General features: G+C 41.0%; 1 protein-coding gene across 5 annotated transcripts; it reads left to right on the top strand.

The window, feature by feature from the left end:
* Positions 1–846: 846 nt before the first annotated feature.
* LOC103474743 (clathrin heavy chain 1) lies at positions 847–23,092 on the top strand. 5 transcript variants are annotated; one of them, XM_081615111.1, is made up of 34 exons: positions 847–1,267; positions 3,813–4,020; positions 7,003–7,271; positions 7,361–7,522; positions 7,689–7,802; positions 8,199–8,372; positions 9,269–9,466; positions 9,668–9,868; positions 10,106–10,258; positions 10,410–10,532; positions 10,647–10,784; positions 11,013–11,177; positions 11,297–11,477; positions 11,600–11,763; positions 11,878–12,003; positions 12,103–12,245; positions 12,357–12,591; positions 12,719–12,841; positions 13,263–13,408; positions 13,623–13,806; positions 13,941–14,133; positions 14,238–14,395; positions 14,483–14,647; positions 14,734–14,841; positions 15,056–15,223; positions 15,367–15,516; positions 15,634–15,765; positions 15,882–15,992; positions 16,172–16,342; positions 16,469–16,690; positions 17,514–17,534; positions 20,247–20,284; positions 20,430–20,505; positions 21,499–21,637. In XM_081615111.1, exons 1-33 carry the CDS (start codon positions 1,226–1,228, stop codon positions 20,458–20,460), a joined length of 4,917 nt encoding a protein of 1,638 aa, XP_081471237.1. In that variant the 5' UTR covers positions 847–1,225; the 3' UTR covers positions 20,461–20,505; positions 21,499–21,637. The 5 variants fall into 5 exon arrangements, with proteins under 5 accessions (XP_081471237.1, XP_081471238.1, XP_008424136.1 ...); XM_008425914.3 differs by lacking the exon at positions 20,247–20,284 and having other exon boundaries at positions 848–1,267; positions 21,499–23,092; XM_008425917.3 differs by lacking the exons at positions 17,514–17,534; positions 20,247–20,284 and having other exon boundaries at positions 849–1,267; positions 21,499–23,092.
* Positions 23,093–23,549: the final 457 nt, after the last annotated feature.

Raw genomic sequence — 23,549 nt, 5'->3', positions numbered from 1 at the left:
GAGAATATTTAAAGTTTTAAGACAGACGAAAGCTTTGCTTTAAAAGAGTGGAAATGGTGAGAGCCAGCTGCATAGCAGTCTGTGTACAGAAACAGGTGGTGGAGGGTCAGCACACTGTTGCTCCATAGTTTTCTCAGATGAAACGGTGCTTCATCTGGTGTCATGAAGACAACTCTAAGCCGAACAAATATTGCAGAAAATGTTGATTCCTAAATTGTAATTTTCTTACTAAACTATGTTAGCGGAAGTTTTCAATGTGGTGGAGGCTGCATATGACACTAAACATGATCCCTGTTTAAAAACATTGAAGTTTACTATATTTTACCTTAAAAAGCATATTTTCTGGCAGTCAGACAACCTTTGATTAAAAAATGCATCCTAAAAAAATAATGTAGATGTCTATAATATAAAACATACTCCAAAAGTGTATCTTTCAATAGCGTGTCTGAAATGCTGAATCATAAGAAGGTTTTCTGCATAAAGACTATGTGAAGTGAGTGTGTTTGATAATGTGGGGTGTGCAGAGAGCCATTCATTAACCTCCAGTGCTTATAACCTCTGATCCGATCTGAGGAAGATTAAGTGTAAAAATAATCACTATAAAAGTACAAATGTGTAGGCTGTATCCATGGCTTCCAGTTAAATTGATTTTTATTTATATTTATCTTGTCTGCATCATCTGAACTGTTAAACATTTTGGAGAGGTTTTTAATTAAAATAAACCGTTATAGGAATGATTTGAGATGAAATTATTTTTATTTTTTTTAACTAACGCAAGTGGCTGAAGCACAGCAAGGCTTTATTTTGTAACAGTTAATTCAATCAGTAATAAAACTGGTTAAATCTCAAGAGATTTCACACGAGGAAAGAGCCAGTGTCCTTCCAGAGCTCCCTGGATGCTTCCGGAGAGGGAACACTGAGCCGTTTCCGCCGCCATTGCGGATTTCAGAGAGAAGATCAGCCGTAGCTGCCGCTATCCATCGATGCTGTGCAGAAAGCATACACAAAAGGAAGACAAATTTAACATTTTCACGAGTATCAGATTTCGGAAACACAACTAAAAACACGCCATAGTGATTTTCCTTCTCGCCGTGCAGCCGTTTTCACTGACTGGCTCCGACCTACACTCTCAGTGAAGAGGTCGTAGCTAGCGCGGTGCTAACTGCCGAGCTAGCTAGCTGTACGGCTAGAATTTCAGGACTCCGGAGAAGCTCAAGAAATCACCATGGCTCAAATCCTGCCTATCCGCTTCCAGGAGCACCTGCAGGTATGCGAAGGAACGCTACAGCTTCACAGTTCCCAGCGTTTTCATTACTTGTTTGTTTCTCTGTATAATAACCGTTTGACAGTTTGCTAGACAAGCTAACGTCAATACCCGCAGCAAATGAATGACCTCCCCTCCCCCGTTTAGCCAACTGGTATCTTCATTCATTAGTCTTACGCTTGTGAACTCGAGTTAAAACGCTTCTCTCTACCAGAAACATTTCTTTCTGCCACTCTTTTATAGCCATGTTAAACAATTATTCATTTTTTCTGTAATGGTTGCCGTACGTGTAGCTTAATTAGTTGAGCTGCTAGCTTTTGCGTTAGCGCCTGAACCGTTAGTTAGCGGATCGTATGGGATGTTGAGAGTGATTTAATTATAACGGCGCTGGAGTATTTAAGTTACCGTTCAGACACCATCGCGCATTGCTCTTATAAAAGCTGTCATAAATACGTTTGTATCACATTGTTACAGTCACAAGGGCCTTCGGATGAAGAGAAGCGGGTTATTAAAGCCCGATCAGCTGCAGTTTGACAGGACCTATTGCCATATAACGTCATGCACTGAGCGTTGTGTCACGACTAGCGATTTGCATTGCACGTTTTATCTAAATGACGTTTCTGACTAAATGTAATGTCAATCTGTCGTCTGACGCAAAATAGCGACTCAATCAATGAGGCATCCGATTTTTCCCCAACTATTTAGATTTCCCTAAAGCCCCGTAGATATGACTGCAGTACATTTCAATCACTTCCCAGCTTCTGGTTCTGCTGGATTATTGAATTTGCATAGGAACTCCGACTGTGAATGTGACTGTGATTATATTTTTTTCTCATATCTAAATAGAAGTTTAGTTTGGTTTTTAAAACCGCTTATTTATGTCATTTTCCTGATTATACCAATCCTATACATGGTACATAATGTTCTCTATTTAACTTTATGGTCAGATTTTCTGGTGGTAAGGCAGAGGTTTAGGAAAACTTGCCACACCTAGATGTGCAAACCTTATGCTAAAAGTTCCTAATTTGATTTCTAGATGAGGAACAACTAATGAGGACTAAATCCCTTTTTATTTGCTTTGCACTCTTAGCAATAACTCAAAACATGTATTGCTCAAAAATGCCTAAAACTGTTGGTTGTGTGACACTCAACCCAAAACGTTTAATGTATAGATAGCATAATGATGCCAAATTTGAGGCTGTTAGTTTTCATGCTTAACCCAAGAATAAACATAACATCAAAATGTCTGCCATCATTGAGCAGCCTTAATCTATAACCTTATGAAATGTTGTTGGGGGTTTTTTTTTCTCAGATTTCATTTTAATGTTTTAGTAAAGCTTGTGAAAACTTACCAGTGAGTTATCTCCAATTATTTATTTAAAAATATAGCATTATGTAAAATAAAAGAATACTTTTTGAAAGACAAAAAAGATATGAGCACAAAATCCACACTACATTTCATCAGTATTATTGTGGTTGGCAGATGACTTGTGTTCATAAATAACAAGGTTATTCATTATTTATTTTTTGCATACATTGAGTACTGTGAGCATATATCAAGCGTCCAGGTTTTCACAATCCCTTGTATACAGTAGTATCTAATGAACGTAATTGGGCAATTTTAACTTGATCGCCTTTGACTGGTGATCAGAAGTCCAAATTTAAAAACTACATCAACAAACAGGGTCTTTATTCCATCTATGGGCATTGGGGAACACTTAACTGCATTTTCAGCTCTTTCCTCAATGTACTTGATTTACTGAAATGAATTACTTCAACAGCTTGTCAACAAGTTGAGCGTGAACCTGCCAATTACTGACCAATTTGAGTCAGGTTTGTTGTAGCTGGAGGGATAGAGTTAGGAGCTGGTGCTTTAATGCACTTCACTCTGAGTTTATTCAAAATGAGAGCGAAACATGCGCTTTGATGCATCAATGGGGTCATCTTGCAATTAGTGATGAACCCATCAGGCTTTTCCTAGCTGATACGACTTTATGATATTTTCTAAGGCCTGTTATACGTGGAATAAAAATGTGCTGCATGTTGCTCTGAATACAACAAAAAAGGATGTAATCACAAGGATATCGTCATTTATTTATTAATAAAGCAGATTTGTCCCTAACCTTTATGTATTTCTGTTGTTATGGTTTTTACTCAAACTTGTTCAGATATTGGGAAACAGTTTTGCTAAATTTACTGTTTTGAAAAAAAAAATAAAATAAAAAAAGTGAATTTCAGTATTTGATTTGATTATCTCTGGCTGATTGAGTTATGCATCTTTACTTGTAGTCTTATTTCCTTGATGAATTCTAAGCAATTAGTGCTAGGAAGGAACCAGCATTTCTCCTTCCTGGGTTGCTTTACGTTATGTAAAGTATTTATTTATTTTTTTTTTACGCTTTTAAAAAATCGTAGTTATCATGATTATAAATAAAATCCATAACGGGGGTCTTGCAACCCATGGATGATCTTTTACATCTCTTGCTCTAGAATTGTAAAGGACTGTGTAGGCTGTGCTGCTCAAACAGTTTTCATGTTTCTGTGACAGCTCCAGAACTTGGGGATCAACCCAGCCAACATTGGCTTCAGCACTCTCACCATGGAGTCTGACAAGTTCATCTGCGTGAGGGAGAAAGTGGGTGAGCAGGCCCAGGTTGTCATCATTGACATGGCCGATCCCAACAACCCCATCCGCCGGCCCATCTCTGCCGACAGCGCCATCATGAACCCCGCCAGCAAAGTTATCGCCCTTAAAGGTAAGCAATTGCTTGAATCCGTGTCGTATTTTTGGGACATAGAGAGTATTTTAGGGTTTCTTTTTTTTTTTTTCTTTTTTTTTTCTTTTTTTTGACATTGTCCAAAAAAGTAAAAGTTAACAGTTAAGATTTGGCCGGTCAAATTTCTTGCTATTATCTTGTCTAAGTCACGGGATCATTTGTGTAAATTAACTTTGTGTTGTCAGTTACGTAGCTTTCACATTCTGCTTTTCATTTTGATGTTCATAAGTAGATCATTTCCATCTTTGTTTGTCAACAACTGCAGTGTAGTGTTACCAATTCAAATGTAAAGTACTATTAGGAAAAGTAGCAGTAGAAATAGTGAAATGTCATGCTGTCATAAATGCTTTGTCTGTTTTGCTTGTTTTTGCTCTTTTTTTCATTTCTTACTGCTCTCTTATGTTTGCAGACGGTGAGTTGAATTTTACATATCCCGAGTTGTCAAAGTGTTCCTGTATGCACTGTCTTAAAATGTTTGCACTTTGCTTATTGTAATTTAATCCAGTGCTTGAGATAACAAAAAAAAAAAACCCTGCAGAAGCAGAGATTACCAAAATGGCTTTAAATTCGTCATCTTCTTTTTTTTTTTGTAATGTGTGTTTGTACATTTGATACAATGTACATATATTTTAATCTACATCTTATTTTCCACAACATACTGTATAGCATATTTTTAAGTCTTCTGTTTTGTACAGTATGTAAATACACATTTTAGGGTTTATTTAGACCTTTTTATAGACTGCAAAATATTTTTGCCTGCATGGAATTTTGAGTTTGTTTATTTGATGTGTGATAGAAATCTTTGAGTAATTGCATCTGGGCTGGTGTTGAACATGTTAAAGCTGATTTACAGATATCAAAACACCTTTAATTGCCTGCATCCGTGGTGAGAAACAAAACAAGCTGTAGCGTTGCAGTACAGTTGTTCCCGTTATCAATCAAATATTTTAAAAAATACTCAGTGGTATAGTATAATCATGTCCTTGCTTCTGTGAATCCTTTTTTTTTTTTTTTCACTAGGTTATAAAAATAAATAGTATGATTCCACCACTATTGCATCGTCTACTACACCACTACTATAATTTTTGTATGATTTCCCCCACTTAATGATGTTCGAGGCTCTGCAGTCTCACTAACCAGTTCATCCTGGCAGCCAAAGAATATTGTACTAAAGAATTTCTGCAGTTCAGCCTTAATTAAGGATGGGTGAAATTAACTTAAATATTTTTTCTTTTTTATTATTGCAAATTTAAAATTGGTATCATTTTTGCAGTAGATTACAAACCAGAAACGCACATAGTGCTCTTAAAAATAAAACTGCCTCTATTTTCCTCCACATTAGATTGCTTTAGTGATTTGATAGTGTTATTACTGTCTTCATGTTAAACAACATATTAACAATTTGACCTGCATTTAACGCCATTTCAGTTAATTTTACAGACAGAATTGACAAAAGTTCTGCTTTTTCACATCAGCACTTTGCTTCAAACATCATAATTGATTGACTAGCGTTTCAGCAGCTCTCAAATGTTTTGATAGAACTATGGACAGAACAGGTGAGACGATTCAGGCAAAATGAGAGCTGAAGCAGGCGCTCTGTCATGATGAGCTTTATTATACAGGAGGAAAATATGAAGATTAAAGGAAAACATTGATTCATTAGAGCAACAAAATATTGTGCACAGCCTGTGATAAAGCTTGGCAAGCTGGGAATACCAAAAATTGGCATTGATCTTAAAAGAATGTACCAGCACATTTAGAGCTGGGCTGATGGTTAAATTTGAATAGATTTATAATATCAATACTTCATTGTCTATTTTGGATTACTTATTTAGAATAGCCACTGTTAATAAGGGATATTTGCTCCACATAGCTCAATAAACAGACACTTTCCTCCAACAAGATTGAACTGGAGGAAATGAAAATGGGTTTGAGTGCATCTGACCAGCATCCTCCTTGTTATCACATCTGTTTGTCTTTGTGCTTCTTCCTAATCTGCATTCACACCCAGCCTAAATGAATCCCCTCTATGTACCTAAATACATCTTAAATGCCGCTGAAGCTCTAACATGCCCAAAGTTTCATTCTTCTGGGTGATGTTAGAAGCTGAAGATGTGACACAGAGTCTTCAGTTTAACCTCCAAAGGCCATAATGTTTATTTCTGGAGACAGCATTTTATAAAATATACCTGGCTTTGCATTAAAAGGCAAGAGGGTAAAAAAAAAAAAATACACCTAAACAAATGCGTCTGCCACAGAATCAACAAAACATTACAGTGCCATTAGTTCACATTGGGTACAAATTATGGAGAAGAAAAATATATTTTGACTATTAAAATCTACAAGACACGCCAACTGAAGCATTGTATTATATTTATTTTGAGACAAAAACCTTTTAAGAACAATCATCTGAAAAAGCTTATCTTATTACTTGTGATGAATGCAAGTATATCACAAACAAAAAGATCCACCTGGCCTGTAACATATGTCCTCATTTTACAACCCAGTTTCGCCGTTATGGTAACGTAGCTCCATATTTCAGCTGTGTTGTCAAAGTGGCAAAAAAATACAACACTGGGCTGCATTTAAGAGCAGAACCTCCTTTTTAGCAGAGCTGTTAATTGCGACTTTAACAAATAAATTTGACATTAAGAGGTTGTGGCATCTAGCGTGATTGAATGCAGATCCATATTAGTGGTTGCCTTTGTTTGTTTTACTGCTGTTTCTGGCTATTATTATTTTTTATTTAATGGCCCGTTTTTGTAAGTCAAGTCCCTGATTTCCAGCACCTATCCAGCAGCTGGAGTAGGTATGCCTCAATGGTAGGTTTAATCCAAAAGTTTGCTTTGGCTTGTGCGTTGTCGTACCTTAAGTCATAACCCTCATTTGAAGTAAATATTTGAAATGGTGTCGGATGATCACGGCATTCATTTCTGTCACCTTTTCTCTCGATGTTTTCAGCTGCAAAGACCCTGCAGATCTTTAACATTGAGATGAAAAGCAAGATGAAGGCTCACACCATGACAGACGACGTGACTTTCTGGAAGTGGATCTCTCTCAACACCGTGGCCCTGGTCACAGACAACGCCGTGTACCACTGGAGCATGGAGGGCGATTCTCAACCAATCAAAGTGTTTGACCGCCACTCCAGCCTGGCAGGCTGCCAGATCATCAACTACCGTACTGACGCCAAACAGAAGTGGTTGCTCCTCATTGGTATCTCAGCTCAGGTAGAATCACTAGAAGAGCGCTTTAATAATGAATGAGTCTGACAGTGTCGGTGAGATATATGGTTTTATTTTTTTTCTTTCTCCTTCAGCAAAATCGTGTTGTTGGTGCCATGCAGTTGTACTCTGTGGACAGGAAGGTCTCCCAGCCTATTGAAGGCCATGCTGCTGGCTTTGCACAATTTAAGATGGAGGGCAACACCGAAGAATCGACTCTGTTCTGCTTTGCTGTGCGGGGACAAGCAGGAGGAAAAGTACGATTTAGCAGCGCCGCGAAGCCTCCTGCTCACGGCTGCATAGATAAAAGAGATCACAGCTGACTTCATCCAGATTCCAATTTAAATGTACTAAATTGAAAACCTGAAGCTTAACACAAACCCACATTGGCTGACTTTGTCTTCTTTTCTTTTTGACTTCCAGCTTCATATTATTGAAGTCGGAACCCCGCCAAGTGGAAACCAACCATTCCCCAAAAAAGCCGTGGATGTTTTCTTTCCTCCGGAAGCACAGAACGACTTCCCTGTTGCTATGCAGGTACAATGCTTCTATATGCTGGTGACCATTAGAATGCAGTTTTGTTCAGTTTATTTATAAAGCACCAATTCATAACAAATTTTAACTTAAGAAAATGATTTGTGCAGTTCTTTTCAGTCCAAATTTAATTTTGGGCTAATGCTAATTATAAACTAAATCCAGACAGTGCCTGAGCAAGCTTGTGACACTGCAGAAGTCAGGATTTGTAGGGAATAGTAGGACTCTGATTGGCTACCATTTCCCAGTCAGCGTTCCTTTGGATCACCATAGAAATGAACCGTTTCAGTCTACCTCTGGGAGTCTGGCTTCCAGCCGGTGGTTGCTAGCGCTACCTGAACTTTCACATTTAGATGCTAGCTGCATTTATGACCTCTTTCTCTCTTTCTGCACGTCTAGATCAGCTCCAAGCAAGATGTCGTTTTTCTCATCACAAAGTACGGCTACATCCACCTGTATGATCTGGAGACTGGAACTTGCATCTACATGAACCGGATCAGCGGGGAGACCATTTTTGTCACTGCCCCACATGAACCCACTGCTGGGATTATTGGAGTTAACAGGAAAGGACAGGTACATTTTCAGCTGATAAACTTGATTTATTTATCTGTGTTTATCAAATCAGGACTAGAGATCAAACATTAGAACCAGCTCCAAATCATAGATGTTAATTAAACACCTAACAATTAATTTTTAAACCGGCTCTTGTCTCACGCTCGACAGGCATGCTTGAACTACACTCTTACACGTTTTTGTGTGTGTGTGTGTGTGTGTGTGTGTGTGTGTGTGTGTGTGTGTGTGTGTGTGTGTGTGTGTGTGTGTGTGTGTGTGTGTGTGTGCGTGCGTTAGTCCTGACATTTGTTGGTGATTCATTTTCCCTGTGGTATGTCAGCTTACTGCCTATCAGCTTGGGTCCTTGGGTGTGACCTTGATTGAGTAAATCTGTGTGAAAATATCTCGCTGCAGCAGCATTTTTACTTTCGGGCAGCATGTGACAGCCACAGCAGGGAGGCAAAGCTTGGCTAGGCAAGCTGCACAACCTAATCCTGTTATTTGTCTTGGCTTGCACCTGCAGGTCCTACACACACTGCTCAGAGTGTTGCACATGCCTACAGTGACATATATTTTAGCACTGTGCATAAAGACAAGAACATATTTTGAATTTGAGTTTTGGTTCAAGTTATGTTGATTTTTCTTTTTTTTTTTTTCCTTTCAAAAAATAATGTAATCCAGTGTTTAAATCAAAATCAGTTCAGTACTTAAGTGCAACATTGCTTAACTACAGTTATTTTTTGGTTGGGAATTTTTTTTCCTTTACATTTTATTTTATGATCATTTTGAATGTAAGCAAATTACACACATTCTTTTACATCAAATGTAAAAAAGATCAAGCGGTGTAAAAACTTTTGATCACGTGTGTCTTTGTTTCATCAGATATAGTGTGTTAATGATTTTATTTTCTTCTCCAGGTGCTTTCGGTGTGTGTGGAGGAAGAAAATATAATCCCATACATCACCAACGTGCTCCAGAACCCAGACCTGGCTCTACGCATGGCTGTACGCAACAACCTTGCTGGTGCCGAGGAACTATTCGCTCGCAAGTTTAACACCCTGTTTGCTGCAGGAAATTACTCGGAAGCAGCCAAGGTGGCGGCCAATGCCCCTAAGGTACTTCTGCATGCCAATGTGCACACGCGACATCACATAAATACTCAGTTTATGGTTATATTTCTTATACAAACAAAGGAGAAGATTTGTGATGAGACTTAAGTGCCCCAGCCAAATACTGTGAAATTCTTTTTTTTATTTTTATAGATGTATATATATTATATTTGATGAAAAGGGTGGACTGTCCATTTTCTGCTTCAGGGCATCCTGCGGACTCCAGACACCATTCGGAGGTTCCAAAGTGTTCCAGCACAACCGGGCCAGACTTCTCCTTTGCTCCAGTACTTCGGCATCCTGCTGGACCAAGGCCAGCTCAATAAGTTTGAGTCTCTGGAGCTCTGCAGGCCTGTTCTTCAGCAGGGCCGCAAGCAGCTACTGGAGAAATGGCTGAAGGAGGATAAGGTAGATGCCTTTCCTTACCAACAGTCAAGCTGTACTTAAAACCTCTTGAAAAGTCAATTGTCTCTAGGTGATTTTCTCACTGTGTGCTGTTTGAGTATGTGTCTGTCACTGTCAGCCAAATTCACTTTTTTTGGATTATGGAACTGTAAAAACCAAATTTCAGTTTTCTTTTTCTTTTGATGTAATAACTTAGGTCTGTGATTTTGTTGTTAATTTGCTTTGTGTGTTTGTTTCCAGCTGGAATGTTCTGAGGAGCTCGGAGACCTGGTGAAGTCTGTCGATCCCACTCTGGCCCTCAGTGTGTATCTCAGAGCAAATGTCCCAAATAAAGTCATCCAGTGCTTTGCAGAGACCGGACAGTTTCAGAAGATCGTTCTTTATGCCAAGAAGGTGTGTGATGGAGAACGTTTATGTATTCTACGTTTGTTGGGTGACCCAGAAAAACATATTGAGGAGTTTGGATTTTAGCTTGGCTTATCTAATGTTCAGATAAAGGATTATGAGTTGGTTAAACCAAAGGAATAATCTGTGGGTCCTGCAGGTGGGCTACACACCAGACTGGATCTTCTTGTTGAGGAACGTTATGCGGATCAGTCCAGAGCAAGGTCTCCAGTTCTCCCAGATGCTGGTTCAGGATGAGGAACCTCTTGCTGATATTACACAGGTATGACATATGTGTCGGCTGTTAAACAGTACAGTTGTGTTACTTTTACATTTAAAAAAAAAAAAAACATTTAGAAACATGATTAAACATGTACATAATTTTGTTTTTCTCCAGATTGTTGACGTGTTTATGGAGTACAACCTGATCCAGCAGTGCACCTCATTCTTACTAGATGCTCTAAAAAACAACAGACCCATGGAAGGACCGCTGCAGACACGTTTACTGGAAATGAACTTGGTTCATGCTCCACAGGTAGATGCAAATAACCAGTTGTTTGATTCAGAGTTGCCAATGATAGTTGTTTCTAATCTCAGAATCAAATACTGACATTATGAACAACAATGGATTAGTAATGTAAAATCAGTGATTACCCTCCAAACCCTGTGATACAGAGTGCTACAAGCAGTGAGAATGGTAGCAGGAACCAACCAGTGTAAAGCGTCTAATGACGATTTATCTTTCATGTGTCATATCATTTAGGTGGCAGACGCCATCCTTGGCAATCAGATGTTCACCCACTACGACCGCGCCCATGTGGCACAGCTGTGTGAGAAGGCTGGCCTCCTGCAGAGGGCACTGGAGCATTACACAGACCTGTATGACATAAAGCGAGCCGTGGTGCACACACACCTTCTCAACCCAGAGGTATCAAATTGAAATAAACTCCTTAAAATGACAATTAAAACACCTGACTGATGAGGAATTTAGCCAGATTACAAGGAGTGTAGTTGTATCTGCTGCATGTTTTCTGATCATTCCTGCAGTGGTTGGTGAATTTCTTCGGCTCCCTCTCAGTGGAGGACTCACTGGAGTGCCTGAGAGCCATGCTGTCGGCCAACATCCGCCAGAACCTGCAGATCTGTGTGCAGGTGGCTTCAAAGTACCATGAACAGCTCACTACTCAGTCCCTCACTGAGCTCTTTGAGTCATTCAAGAGCTTTGAAGGTGAGTTGAAAATGCGTTTCAAAGTTGGATGTAAGGTGGAGATCGGTTGCTGTTGCAAACATTTTTATTTTTCCAAAGTGATGGTGAAAATTTGTCGTTTTTTCCCCCCATCTTTTTTCCAGGATTATTCTACTTCCTGGGTTCTATAGTGAACTTTAGTCAAGATCCAGAGGTCCACTTCAAATATATTCAAGCTGCCTGCAAAACCGGCCAGATTAAGGAGGTGGAGAGAATCTGTCGAGAGAGTAACTGCTACGACCCGGAGCGGGTGAAGAACTTCCTGAAGGTTAGAAATTAGCAGTGTATAACTTTTACCCTACTGTAAAGTTTTTTTTATCCCATATTTTATCAAAATACAAGTTTTTATTGCCAATAATGCTTGTATTTTTTTGTCCAACAGGAGGCTAAACTTACTGACCAGCTTCCTTTAATCATTGTATGCGACCGCTTTGATTTTGTCCATGACCTGGTCCTCTACCTGTATCGCAACAGCCTTCAGAAATACATCGAGATCTACGTCCAGAAGGTACTTTTCTTCTCTTACAGGCAGCTCTTCTGATGTCGTTGTGGTTGTGCTTTTCTCATTTTTGCATAAACACGACGATTTCTTGATTATTTGCTCCAGGTGAACCCAAGTCGTCTGCCAGTGGTCATCGGAGGTTTATTGGACGTGGATTGTGCTGAGGATGTGATTAAGAACCTGATAATGGTGGTCAGGGGGCAGTTTTCCACGGATGAACTTGTTGCTGAAGTAGAGAAAAGAAATCGGTAAGAATGAAACTACCTCAGACGTGAAACCTATTATCACACATATCTGTTACATGATGTACCTCAGAGTGTTTTTGTCTTGTCCCTAAATCGGTGTTTTACTCTCTGCAGTCTGAAGTTGCTGCTGCCCTGGTTGGAGGCTCGTATCCATGAAGGCTGCGAGGAACCCGCTACCCACAATGCTTTGGCCAAGATCTACATCGACAGCAACAACAACCCTGAGCGCTTTCTAAGGGAGAACCCTTTCTACGACAGCCGTGTCGTGGGCAAATACTGCGAGAAAAGAGATCCCCACCTGGCCTGCGTGGCTTACGAAAGAGGACAGTGTGACCAGGAACTTATTCATGTGAGCTACAAATAAGAAGCTGTTTATGGAATAAGTCTAATTCCTTACAGCCAAAATTATTGGGTAGGGGCATAAATGTGGAATGCTTTCATGTTTCCCTGATTTGTTTCTACTGTATATGTTCTAGGTGTGCAATGAAAACTCGCTGTTCAAGAGTCTGTCCCGCTATCTTGTACGACGCAAGAACCCTGAGCTGTGGGCGAGTGTCCTGCTGGAGACCAACAACTACAGAAGACCCCTTATTGACCAGGTCTGACCAGCTTGTGCCAAAGCTAATATGAATTCAATATGCTGTAACCTTTAATTGTGATACAGTTCAGGATGAGCAGCCTTAATTCAGAAATATCATCGCAGCCTTCGTGTTTTCACAACTAGGGTTTAACAACACATCCACTGAACCCCTGCAAAACAACAAAACAGGATCTAAGTTCAAAAGAAAGTGACAAAATGCAATTATTAGAATATTTTCTCCCATTTTGGTTCTCACACAAATGTTTTAACATGATCTGCTCTGTTTTAGTTTGGACTAAAAGCAAATAGTGTTTCAGCTCTATGCATAACAAGCGTAACCAAAGGGAGGCATACTTTTGATTTCTATATTAACACAAACAACTGACTGACCAAATTATCATGAGCCATTGAGGATGACGTGTGCTGTTCCTCTGCTGTAGGTGGTCCAGACAGCATTATCAGAGACTCAGGATCCAGAGGAAGTATCCGTCACAGTGAAGGCTTTCATGACGGCCGACCTGCCCAATGAGCTCATTGAGCTGCTGGAAAAGATTGTGCTGGACAATTCTGTCTTCAGTGAGCACAGGTGATGCATCGGCCACCTCCTGAAACCCAAACAAACCCCAGTCTGACTTTTTAGCCGATTGTCCTTCAGTTATTTTTTTTTAAGCAAGTTACTCAGATACCCGTTTCTTGCTTCCTCTATGGACTTCCATAACCCATATTAGTTTTGTCAGTTGAGAAAATAAACAGTGGCATTTATGTAATTTATAGCCTGTTAAATGCGTTGCTCTTTTCAGAAACCTGCAGAACCTGCTCATTCTGACGGCCATTAAAGCTGACCGAACTCGTGTTATGGAGTACATCAATCGCCTTGACAACTACGATGCCCCAGACATAGCAAATATTGCCATCAGTAACGAGCTGTTTGAGGAGGCCTTTGCAATTTTCCGGAAGTTTGACGTCAACACCTCTGCTGTTCAGGTGAGGGCCACAGGCTCCACTGTTGTGTGCTTCCAATCTACTTCCGGTTTTGTCGTTTTCTGTCTTATTTTAATACTGGTCTTCACTGTAATAACCATGTTTTAAGCTTTTTCTTTGATCTTCTTCCTTTGTAGGTTCTGATTGAGCACATTGGAAACTTGGACAGGGCATATGAATTTGCCGAGCGTTGCAATGAGCCTCCAGTATGGAGTCAGCTGGCCAAGGCCCAGCTGCAGAAGGGAATGGTCAAGGAAGCCATCGACTCCTACATCAAGGCTGACGACCCATCTGCTTACATGGAGGTGGGACAGGCTGCAGCCCAAAGTGGTGAGACCGCCTCTACCTGATCATCTTTCATTTTAAAACCTCTTCCCTATTTTATTTGAAATTTCTTATGTTTGGTAAATGTATAATCGATGGGTCATTTGCAGGAAACTGGGAGGATCTGGTAAAGTTCTTGCAGATGGCTCGCAAGAAGGCTCGGGAGTCGTATGTTGAGACAGAGCTGATCTTCGCTTTGGCCAAAACCAATCGTCTGGCGGAGCTGGAAGAGTTCATCAACGGTCCCAACAACGCTCACATTCAGCAAGTAGGTCCTGGGAGCTCACTCGCATCTGGAGCAGCTGGCGCTCGAGGCGTCCGTTCTGGGTTTGACCTCCTGTTTCTTTTTGTTAAGGTGGGCGATCGTTGTTATGACGACAAGATGTACGAAGCGGCCAAGCTGCTTTACAACAACGTCTCCAACTTTGGCCGTCTGGCCTCCACGTTGGTGCATTTGGGAGAATACCAGGCAGCCGTAGACGGAGCACGCAAAGCCAACAGCACCCGCACCTGGAAGGAGGTGATGAAGCTGATTCGTTTTATTTGGTATTGCAATATGATATTTATTGGCTTAGGTGTGTGAAGTACATTTTTCTGCTCCTTCAGGTGTGTTTCGCCTGTGTAGATGGGAAGGAGTTCCGTCTTGCCCAGATGTGCGGTCTGCACATAGTCGTCCATGCCGACGAGCTGGAGGAACTAATCAACTACTACCAGGTATTGCTTCAGTCAAATATGGAAAAAAAAGATCTTATACTTTGAATTTCGATTTGATTTCTGAAGGTAGGCATGAATTAATTTCACGGAAATTACCATGGTCTTTTCATCGAACAAAACATATCTGCTAGGAGAGCAAATGGCTAAAATCAATTTTTTTGTGTCAATGCGAGTCCTTGCTTGGTGTCCTTCAGTCCCTCTGTGTCTCCTGCAGGACCGTGGTTACTTTGAGGAGCTGATCACCATGCTTGAGGCCGCTCTGGGTCTGGAACGCGCCCACATGGGAATGTTCACTGAGCTGGCCATCCTCTATTCCAAGTTTAAGCCGCAGAAAATGAGGGAACACCTGGAGCTCTTCTGGTCCCGCGTCAACATTCCTAAAGTAGGTGTTTGATTCTTTATCAGTCACTCGGCAGTAAAGTGATTCATTTCAGGCAAATATGCATAAACTGGGAAATTAAAAACAATACTACTGATTTCAAATGTGAGTTAATGAAATTATATTTGTGTGTGTGTGTATTTCAGGTTCTCAGGGCAGCTGAGCAGGCCCACCTCTGGGCCGAGCTGGTATTCCTCTATGACAAGTATGAGGAATATGACAACGCCATCATCACCATGATGAACCATCCAGCTGACGCCTGGAAGGAGGGTCAGTTCAAAGACATTGTCACCAAGGTAATGAGGAGAAAAAGAATCAATGACAACAACAGGCACAAAAAAAAAATACTACTGTTGTGTTTTTGTTGAGGAAGACAGATCTGTGATGAACTGAACGTCTGCGTCTCATTCCAGGTGGCGAATGTAGAGCTGTACTACAAGGCCATCCAGTTTTATCTGGAGTTCAAGCCGTTGTTACTGAACGACCTGCTCATCGTGCTCTCACCCCGGTTGGACCACACCCGGGCCGTGATCTTCTTCAGCAAGGTGAAATTGGCTCCGAATAAAATTAAATCATCATACTGACAGCAGCTGAGGGTCATTTAAAACGTTGTGTGTCGGGGTGCTCATTAACTTTATTTTAAATCTGATTCTGTGTCCAGATGAAGCAGCTGCCTCTCGTTAAAACTTACCTGCGGTCGGTCCAGAATCACAACAACAAGGCAGTAAATGAGGCACTCAACAACCTCTTCATTAATGAGGAAGACTACGCGGTACGATGCGATCTGTGTCATTGTTCATCTATTCTTGTGCTGCAAGTTTCAGCTTTTTAAATACCTTGATATTTAATTAAGGACAAAAAAGTTGACATTTTTTCCATATGACATGATTAGACTTTGTCAAATGGTTGGATTTTAAACTTTACCCCCCATCCTGTGTTTTTGTCTTTCAGGCTCTGCGAACATCCATCGACGCATACGATAACTTCGACAACATCTCACTGGCTCAGAGCCTGGAGAAACACGAACTGATTGAATTCAGGAGGATTGCAGCTTATCTTTTCAAGGGCAACAACCGCTGGAAGCAGAGCGTCGAGCTCTGCAAGAAGGACAAGCTCTACAAGGTGCAGCACCGTCTCACCGTTTGTGCCAGAAGCTGTGCTTAAATACAAAATGCCAGATGTGGTCCCTTCCTTCCCCTTCCCTACGAAAATCCAAATTACAGATGTGGCTTTGTGATCTCCTCACAGGACGCCATGCAGTATGCCTCAGAGTCCAAAGACACGGAGCTGGCCGAGGAGCTCTTGGCCTGGTTCCTGTACGAAGACAAAAAGGAGTGTTTCGCCGCCTGCCTGTTCACCTGCTACGACCTGCTGCGGCCAGACGTGGTGCTGGAAACTGCCTGGCGACACAACATCATGGACTTCTCCATGCCATACTTCATCCAGGTCATGAGGGAGTATCTGTCTAAGGTGGGTTGGCTGGTATGAGCGGTCTCGCACTGAGATCTGGTTAGAAACATTAAAAAAAAGCAGAAAACGATGAGTGACATTTAGCCTCTCTCTTTGAATAGAGAGGCTACATGTCGCCTACTGAAAGATTTGGAGAAAGTTTTGCAAACTTGCACCATTCCTTCCTTCCTTCCTTCCTTCCTATGAGGACCAGCAAGCTAAAAAGTGTCTGCGAATTCTGTTTGTCAGTAAAGTTTTCTCTCCAGACCTTCAATATTAGCAGCTCTGTCTGTCCTCGCTCCTCTTCCTCTGCTGCTGTCATCATTGTTCCATCATTGATGTTGCATTTTGTTTTCCATCCATTTTGTGCTGCTTTTCCATACAAATGTTTTGCAGTGGAGATTCAGAAAACTACTTCATAGCTCTGTTGCAAGTCAGAAATACAAGCTGTTGTCTTCATAACAGGTAGCAGACTTGAGGGAAGAATTTCTGAAAAACTTTAAGCCAAAGTGTCTTAGTTGTAAGATTCTCATTTTTTTTAACAGTTTATAGTTAAGACTAATTTTGTAGCATAATTTATTTGCCCCACCTTGCAGTTAATCCATCTAGTTTTGCATTTACCTAAAATGCAAAGTGAGCAATTTCTGCACCATAAAAATCTCAAAGTCTGCATTTGTATCAAAAGTGGTGTTAATTACCCACACCGCTTGGAGGGTTTTGTGTGGTTCCCTTAGCGACGAGCCTTCAGTTTGATCTTTTTTTCCTTCTGTCAATTTCTGTTTTGGGGAGACTCCCATTTGTTTTTTTTTCCTCCTTAAGTTGCCTCTCTGAATTTCCTTTCCAGGTTGATGCGATAAAGGAAAAGGTGAAAGTCGAATCCATTTTCTAATCATTCTTTTTGACCCCCGCCCCCCCTGTCCTCCCTCTGCCATGTCCAGTAGTCTTTAGTTTGCGGGAGTAAACTGAGCAGAAACTGCATGCCCCTTCCTCCTTTCATGTCACTCTGCCGCTTCTGACTGTAATCTCCACTAGACAACCCACCCAACCCACTGTGCTCCGGAGTGGGGCTCTTCACCAACCTCTAAGGCTCTGTTTGGAAAGCTGCTGAGTGGTTGCTCAGACTTTTCTAATTCAAATACAATGAGAATGTTTCTTGGTTGTTCAAAAAAGATTAAAATCCAAGAAAAAGATTAATCTATTCTATCGGTATATAATGTGGTTGACCAACACCCCTTTCCCCCAGCATAGGACTCTGGGAACGCTTTTTTTTGAGTTGAGACATGAGATCAGGCTGAAGTTGGCGGGTGGAGGCAGCACAAGACTTGAAACTACGGCGGAGGTTCACCCTCAAGCAAAGCAACCCTAAACATACAGCTAGAGCAACAATTTAATGTTTAAGACTGAAATATATTGATGATTTCAAACTGGCTCAGTCAAAATCCAGACTGAGATTTAAAATAATGTAAGGCAAAATTTAGGAGAGCTAATCCCAGACCTGCTGTTTTTTGTGGTTTCGTAAAAAACGGGTCAAGTTCTAGAAATATAAAGCTGGTGCAGACCTGCTGCTGTAGTTGGCTCTACAGAGTAATGACTTACTCAGCCCTGGATACAGTAGATCACCACACCTACAGATTATAAAGTCTATGGTTGCAACGTGTCTGATGTACAAAAAAATGTCAAGGGGTATGAAGGCTTGTGCAAGGCTTTATAAAGAATACACCAAATATTGGCATTTAATCGTTAGATGCTATGAAGATTGTTTTATGCTGTCTGTTGACATTTTATAACACAATTAATTGGTAATCTCAGCATCAAACCAATTTGATTTGATCATTTTTTTTACTGCCAGAATTTTGAGGAGACCTGAAGGCTCCTCAGAATTCTGTGATATTTTCTATTTTAGTTTTTTTTTTTTTTTTTTTTCTCCCTCATTTAATTAGTGATTCTGTGAGCTCAGATGTGCAGCCACACATGGAGACGGCTTTCCAAACAGATTCTTGGTGTGAAGAGTTCCTCTCTGGTTGGATCCCTGTCCTGCTGTCGTCAGGTCCTCTCATTCAGAGTCACAGATGGATTCGCTGACTTGTTAACACCACTCGGCTGCAGTCTGCCGTTAACATCCTAAATTAGTTCATAACTTCAAACAGCTCTTTCTCTTTTTTCCCAAAATTTGCTCCCATTAAAGTTTATTTCTTGCTTGCGTACAGCTGTTTGGTTTAGATGCAGCCAATATGTCTATATAGGATTTAGTCTGCAGCTAAATTGAACCCTAATTTCCGTACCAGACCAGCCACAAAGCGTATTTATCCAGAGATTTGTTTTCTTTTACTACGTGGACTGCCTAATTTCTCTGTGCTAATAAACAGATGTTAACATAAAATCCAAAATAAGTGGATTAAAAGCACCAAAAAAGTGTCCAATATTTGTACAGTACATCTCTTCAAAGGACAGTTTAAATGTATGATGGCAAGAAAACATGTAATTTGAGTGTGTTGGTTGGGGAAAGAAAAGTAGAACAAGCATGCCCCCCCTCCCCTCTGCCCCCTCCTCCCTCTGCCTCCACCTCTGTAGCCGTCAGCAGCACTCAGACCAGGCTAAAAGATGTCGCCCGCTGGCTGTTCCTGCTTCTGGAAACCTTAAATTGGCTGAACAGTCATCCCCTTCGCCCTCTTTCACTCTCCTCCCGCTGTAGCCCGCTCTCCCTCTGTCTTTCTCATGCACCCTCAAAGAAGAACAGAACTAAACTGCTGCTTCAGCATGTTTCTCAAACCCTTCTCCTGTCAAATGAACCTGCAGCCTGTATTTTCTCAGCATAGCCTGCTTAACCAGATCGGCCGTAGTTGTCTCTGTGTCGCCGTATGTAGAGAACTGAACCCAAACGCGTTGGAAGAGGCTCTCGGGGGCAGCTTGGTTCTTGCTTTCTTTTGTCCCTTCCCTGCTGGTTTGTTTCTGAACTGTGAAGGAAATAGTTTAGGGGGGAAAGAAATGAATCAGGTGGCCGAAGCAAATTGTTTTTTTTTGGGGGGGGGGGGGGTTAATTAACATCTCATAGCTGTTTTAATTTTTTGTTTTTCACATTGACTTGGTTTAAGGTGAAATAATTTAAATATCACGAGTGTTTTTGTATTACAATATTAATCAGTAACCTTATTACTGATTGGAGTTTGGACTGACTTTTCATTTTATAGTAAGTAGAATATTTCAGCGGAAAAGGGGGGGTAATGTTTCCCATAATCAAATGTGATAAGGATTATCACATTTGATAATCCTGGTTGGTTCTCTACATACTCATACATGTTCTGGGTGGCTGGATGGTGGGACCATTATTGCCCAGTAGCTCTTTGTCTTTGTCTTTCCTCCTAATTCCCTAACTGTTACCACGGATAGGTGGATGTCCATCTGATAGACGCCTGTAGCCACGCTCGATTAGAGTAGCCGGTACCTGTTTAACTCTAGTTAATCCTCATGCCTTATAGAGGGTCTCCAACACATGAGCAAGGTCTGCCGCCGGCAGCCTGTTTTTTGTTTTATTTATTTATTTACTTAAATCTGGACTGTATTGATCTTCGCCTGTCAGGAATGGTCCCATCCGTCAGCCAGTGAAATAACCCCGAGGTCAGTTTTTTTTTGTTTTATTTTTTGTTTTATTTTTATTTTATTTTATTTTTTTTTTTACAAACATGGCGTCTCTGCCTGTGCTCTTCAGGAGCCGATCGCCGACTCTTCAGCTCCAGTCTGACTCGGTAATGTTTTCCCACAGGTGGACAAACTCGAAGCCTCTGAGTCTCTGAGGAAACAGGAGGAGCAGGCCACGGAGTCTCAACCCATTGTTTACGGTAATAACAGCTTTAACACTTTAACTGAGTTAGAGTCTCCAGATTCCTTCGACGGCTGCATTTAAGGGCCAATTTTGTCCCATCAGTGCACCGAAGGCCGTTCCCTCATTCTGTTGATGAAGGAGATTTTAGTTCTTCTAACAATGTCGGAACACAGTGGAAGCTAGAGTGGGACAGGAGTAATGGTGCACCAATTGCAATTTTCTGGCTGATCACCGATCATTAAAAAACCTGACTTGTCGATACAAATAAAAAAAAACAAATCCTGTTTTTTTTTGGGGGGGGGAGTTTGTTTTTTTTTTTGTCTGAAAAGTTACTAAATATAGCGACAGATAAGTTGGCATTAGGGATGACTACTATTAACCGCGATTGTGCAGCTTTAAATATGGTAGCATAAAAACCCTATAAGATATAATTTACCAACTTTATTAGTTAATTATTTAATTAAAAAGCATTAAATGGTATTAAAAGGTCATCAGGATTTCGAGCTGCGTTTTTACCAGGTTGTGCTTGGCGTCGTCACAGTTGCTAGGCGACATTGCATGCACCAAGGACAGAGACGGGAATAAATCTGAAGGCAGCATCGTCCAGCTTCACAGCTGCTCACTTCCGTCATTGGCAGTCGGCGAGTGACCCGACCTGTGTCTGCCAGGTCAGCCGGGTCAGCTGGGTGCAGCCTCTGACTTTGGACACACCCATAGTGAAACATAACTCTTGACGGCAGATTCAGAGTTCCTTTGCAGTCCAGGACAGTGTCAAAGTGAGGAGTGTGATTGAGGTATTTTCCATGTCTGAATTAGGATGGACTTTTATCTATCCAGTTGTTCATTTGTTCATCTGGCCAACAATCCATTCACCCATTAGTCTTTTTGTCCTCATTTTGTGTGTCAGTCCATACTTCTATCTATGCTTTTATTATTTTGTTGTCTTATGGCTGACATCTGTCTATCCAAAGCCTTCCAGGCTGTAACTGTCTACTTTTATGGTTTGCAGGCACACCGCAGCTGATGCTAACAGCAGGGCCCAACATGGCCGTGCCTCCTCAGCAGGCGTATGGCTACGGCTACACGGGGGCTCCAGCCTACGGCCAGCCGCCACAGCCCAGCTTTGGTTACAGCATGTGAACGCCCGACCTCCCACCCGATACAGTCCAACCTCCCATCTGTCCTCCTTTTTGTTCCTCACCAGCTTCCCATGGTCTTCTACTCACTGCAAGGGCCACAAGCAAGCAACAGCCCACTGTTGTTTTGAGTATTAGTATTTTTTTCCCTTTTTTTTTTCCTTTTTTTTTTTTAGATCATCCTGTTATAGGAGAAAATATTCTACAGCACTGAAGGACATTTATTTGTATTGTTTGAAAGTTGTTGGACCACCTGTTTTTTCACATTCCGTATTTATAACAACTTATTTAGACTTTTTGTTTTTACGTTTTGTCTCGTTTTTCTATTGGTTTGTGAAGAAGTGGACTTGCTAAAGCTCAGCATTGAACCTTTGAAGTAGGTGGAGGAGCATCGGATTTTGCACTCATGAAGAAATTAATGTAGACAAGCTCTTACTTTTGATGTACTGAACATGTGAACAGCCTCCATTGTCTTGTCTGTAAATGCATTTCATTATTGTATATTCTGAGGAGAAAAAAAGGTTACATATAATATTAAATATTGCCATTTCAATGGCTCTAGCTAGCAACACTAAGTAATGATAGTATATTCTGCACAGGCGTGTAGCTTTATGGAGTTTTAAATGCATACAGACGTATGTCACTGTGTGACTGAGGGTGTTAGTGTGTGTGTGTGTCTGACCCGAGGGTCTGACCAATAATTTTAAGCCTCCTCCCAGCCTGAACAGGCCCGTTCACTCCATCCTCCTAGATGTTGGCTCTTCTTTGGCTCCATATATTGAGGTGACCTCTTGTGCCGTGTACAGTGCTTGTGTGAGACTGTGTCTGTGTATGTGCAAGGACGAGACCACGGCCACCAAACCCCAGGGTCCCTAACCGTACTGTGTGTGCGTGTGTATGTATGCGTGTGTGTGTGTATTTACTCCGAAACTTCCTCTTACTGAGGTCTGTGTATGCCAGGTTGTTGTGCTGTTTCCCTCGGTCACCGTTACCTCTTTTTGTTTTGTTTTTTTTTTGTTTTTTTGCGTGTACAGATGTGAACATGACGAACTGAAAACTTCTAGCTGGAGACTCTACCTATTCGCCCCCCACCCACTCTTCTCTTTGTTCGTCTTTATGGCGAACAAAGAGGGAAGAAGGTGGGCGGGTGGAACCCGTGGCGTTCTAATGACGGTTTAATGAAGATCCGTAACACTCCTGTAGGTTGTGTGTTTAGATTTAAGATGAAGAAAAAAATGGCTCTTTGTCAAGAAGGGTCGTGAGTTGGAGCCTCTTATCACCCTTGATGTACTTAACTTCCTTCCATGCTTTAAGCTGTGTGTGTAAAGTGTCATCCTAACCCGAACATAAGTTTGATTCCTTTCTGTTGTCATGCATAATAGTAGTTAAGGGGATCTGTCATGGATACATGGAAGATTATGACCTAACTGAAAGGGAAGTACTATCCTGAATAAAAATGAAATTAGACTCCAGTTTCCTGTGTGGCATGAAGTAGCAATATGTCGACTTTTCCTGGTAAATGTTACTCGAGAGATGAACAAGATTTTATCTGCCAAATCCCATTTTAGATCCTGTTTTCTGTAGATTTAAAATGTTGGTTTCTCATACAAAGCCATTTTTGGAACCGTTGTTTCAATTCAAGAAGTAAATGTAGCAGAAGAGGTTCTGCAGCTTATAAAAGTTGTAGGTTTTAATACAACAGATTCCTTTTTTTGTCAGTATTACTTAAATTTGGAAAAAAAAAAATAACAGTAAAATAACCACTAAATAAAAGGATAGGTTCAAGTATTAATGTCCTAGTTATGTCAAAGGCCAAACAAAATGAGTTGACTGATGTTTCTCGGATCTGAGCAGCATTGATATATCTCCATATTTTAGTTTGGATCATAAAACATCTAGAAGATGAAGGTGTGTAACAGATAAA

Source organism: Poecilia reticulata, chromosome 13, assembly GCF_904066995.2.
Source record: "Poecilia reticulata chromosome 13, P_reticulata-male-v2, whole genome shotgun sequence".
NCBI lineage: Eukaryota > Metazoa > Chordata > Actinopteri > Cyprinodontiformes > Poeciliidae > Poecilia > Poecilia reticulata.
The sequence above is the reverse complement of the archived record's forward strand: the minus strand, read 5'-3'. Positions and strand labels throughout refer to the sequence as shown.

Coding starts and splice junctions, on each gene's coding strand:
- LOC103474743 (XM_008425914.3), top strand. CDS start 1,226: ATGGCTCAAATCCTGCCTATCCGCTTCCAGGAGCACCTGCAG. Junction 8,373..9,268: donor GAGTTAACAGGAAAGGACAG/GTACATTTTCAG, acceptor TTTCTTCTCCAG/GTGCTTTCGGTGTGTGTGGA. Junction 16,691..17,513: donor TGAGGGAGTATCTGTCTAAG/GTGGGTTGGCTG, acceptor TTTCCTTTCCAG/GTTGATGCGATAAAGGAAAA.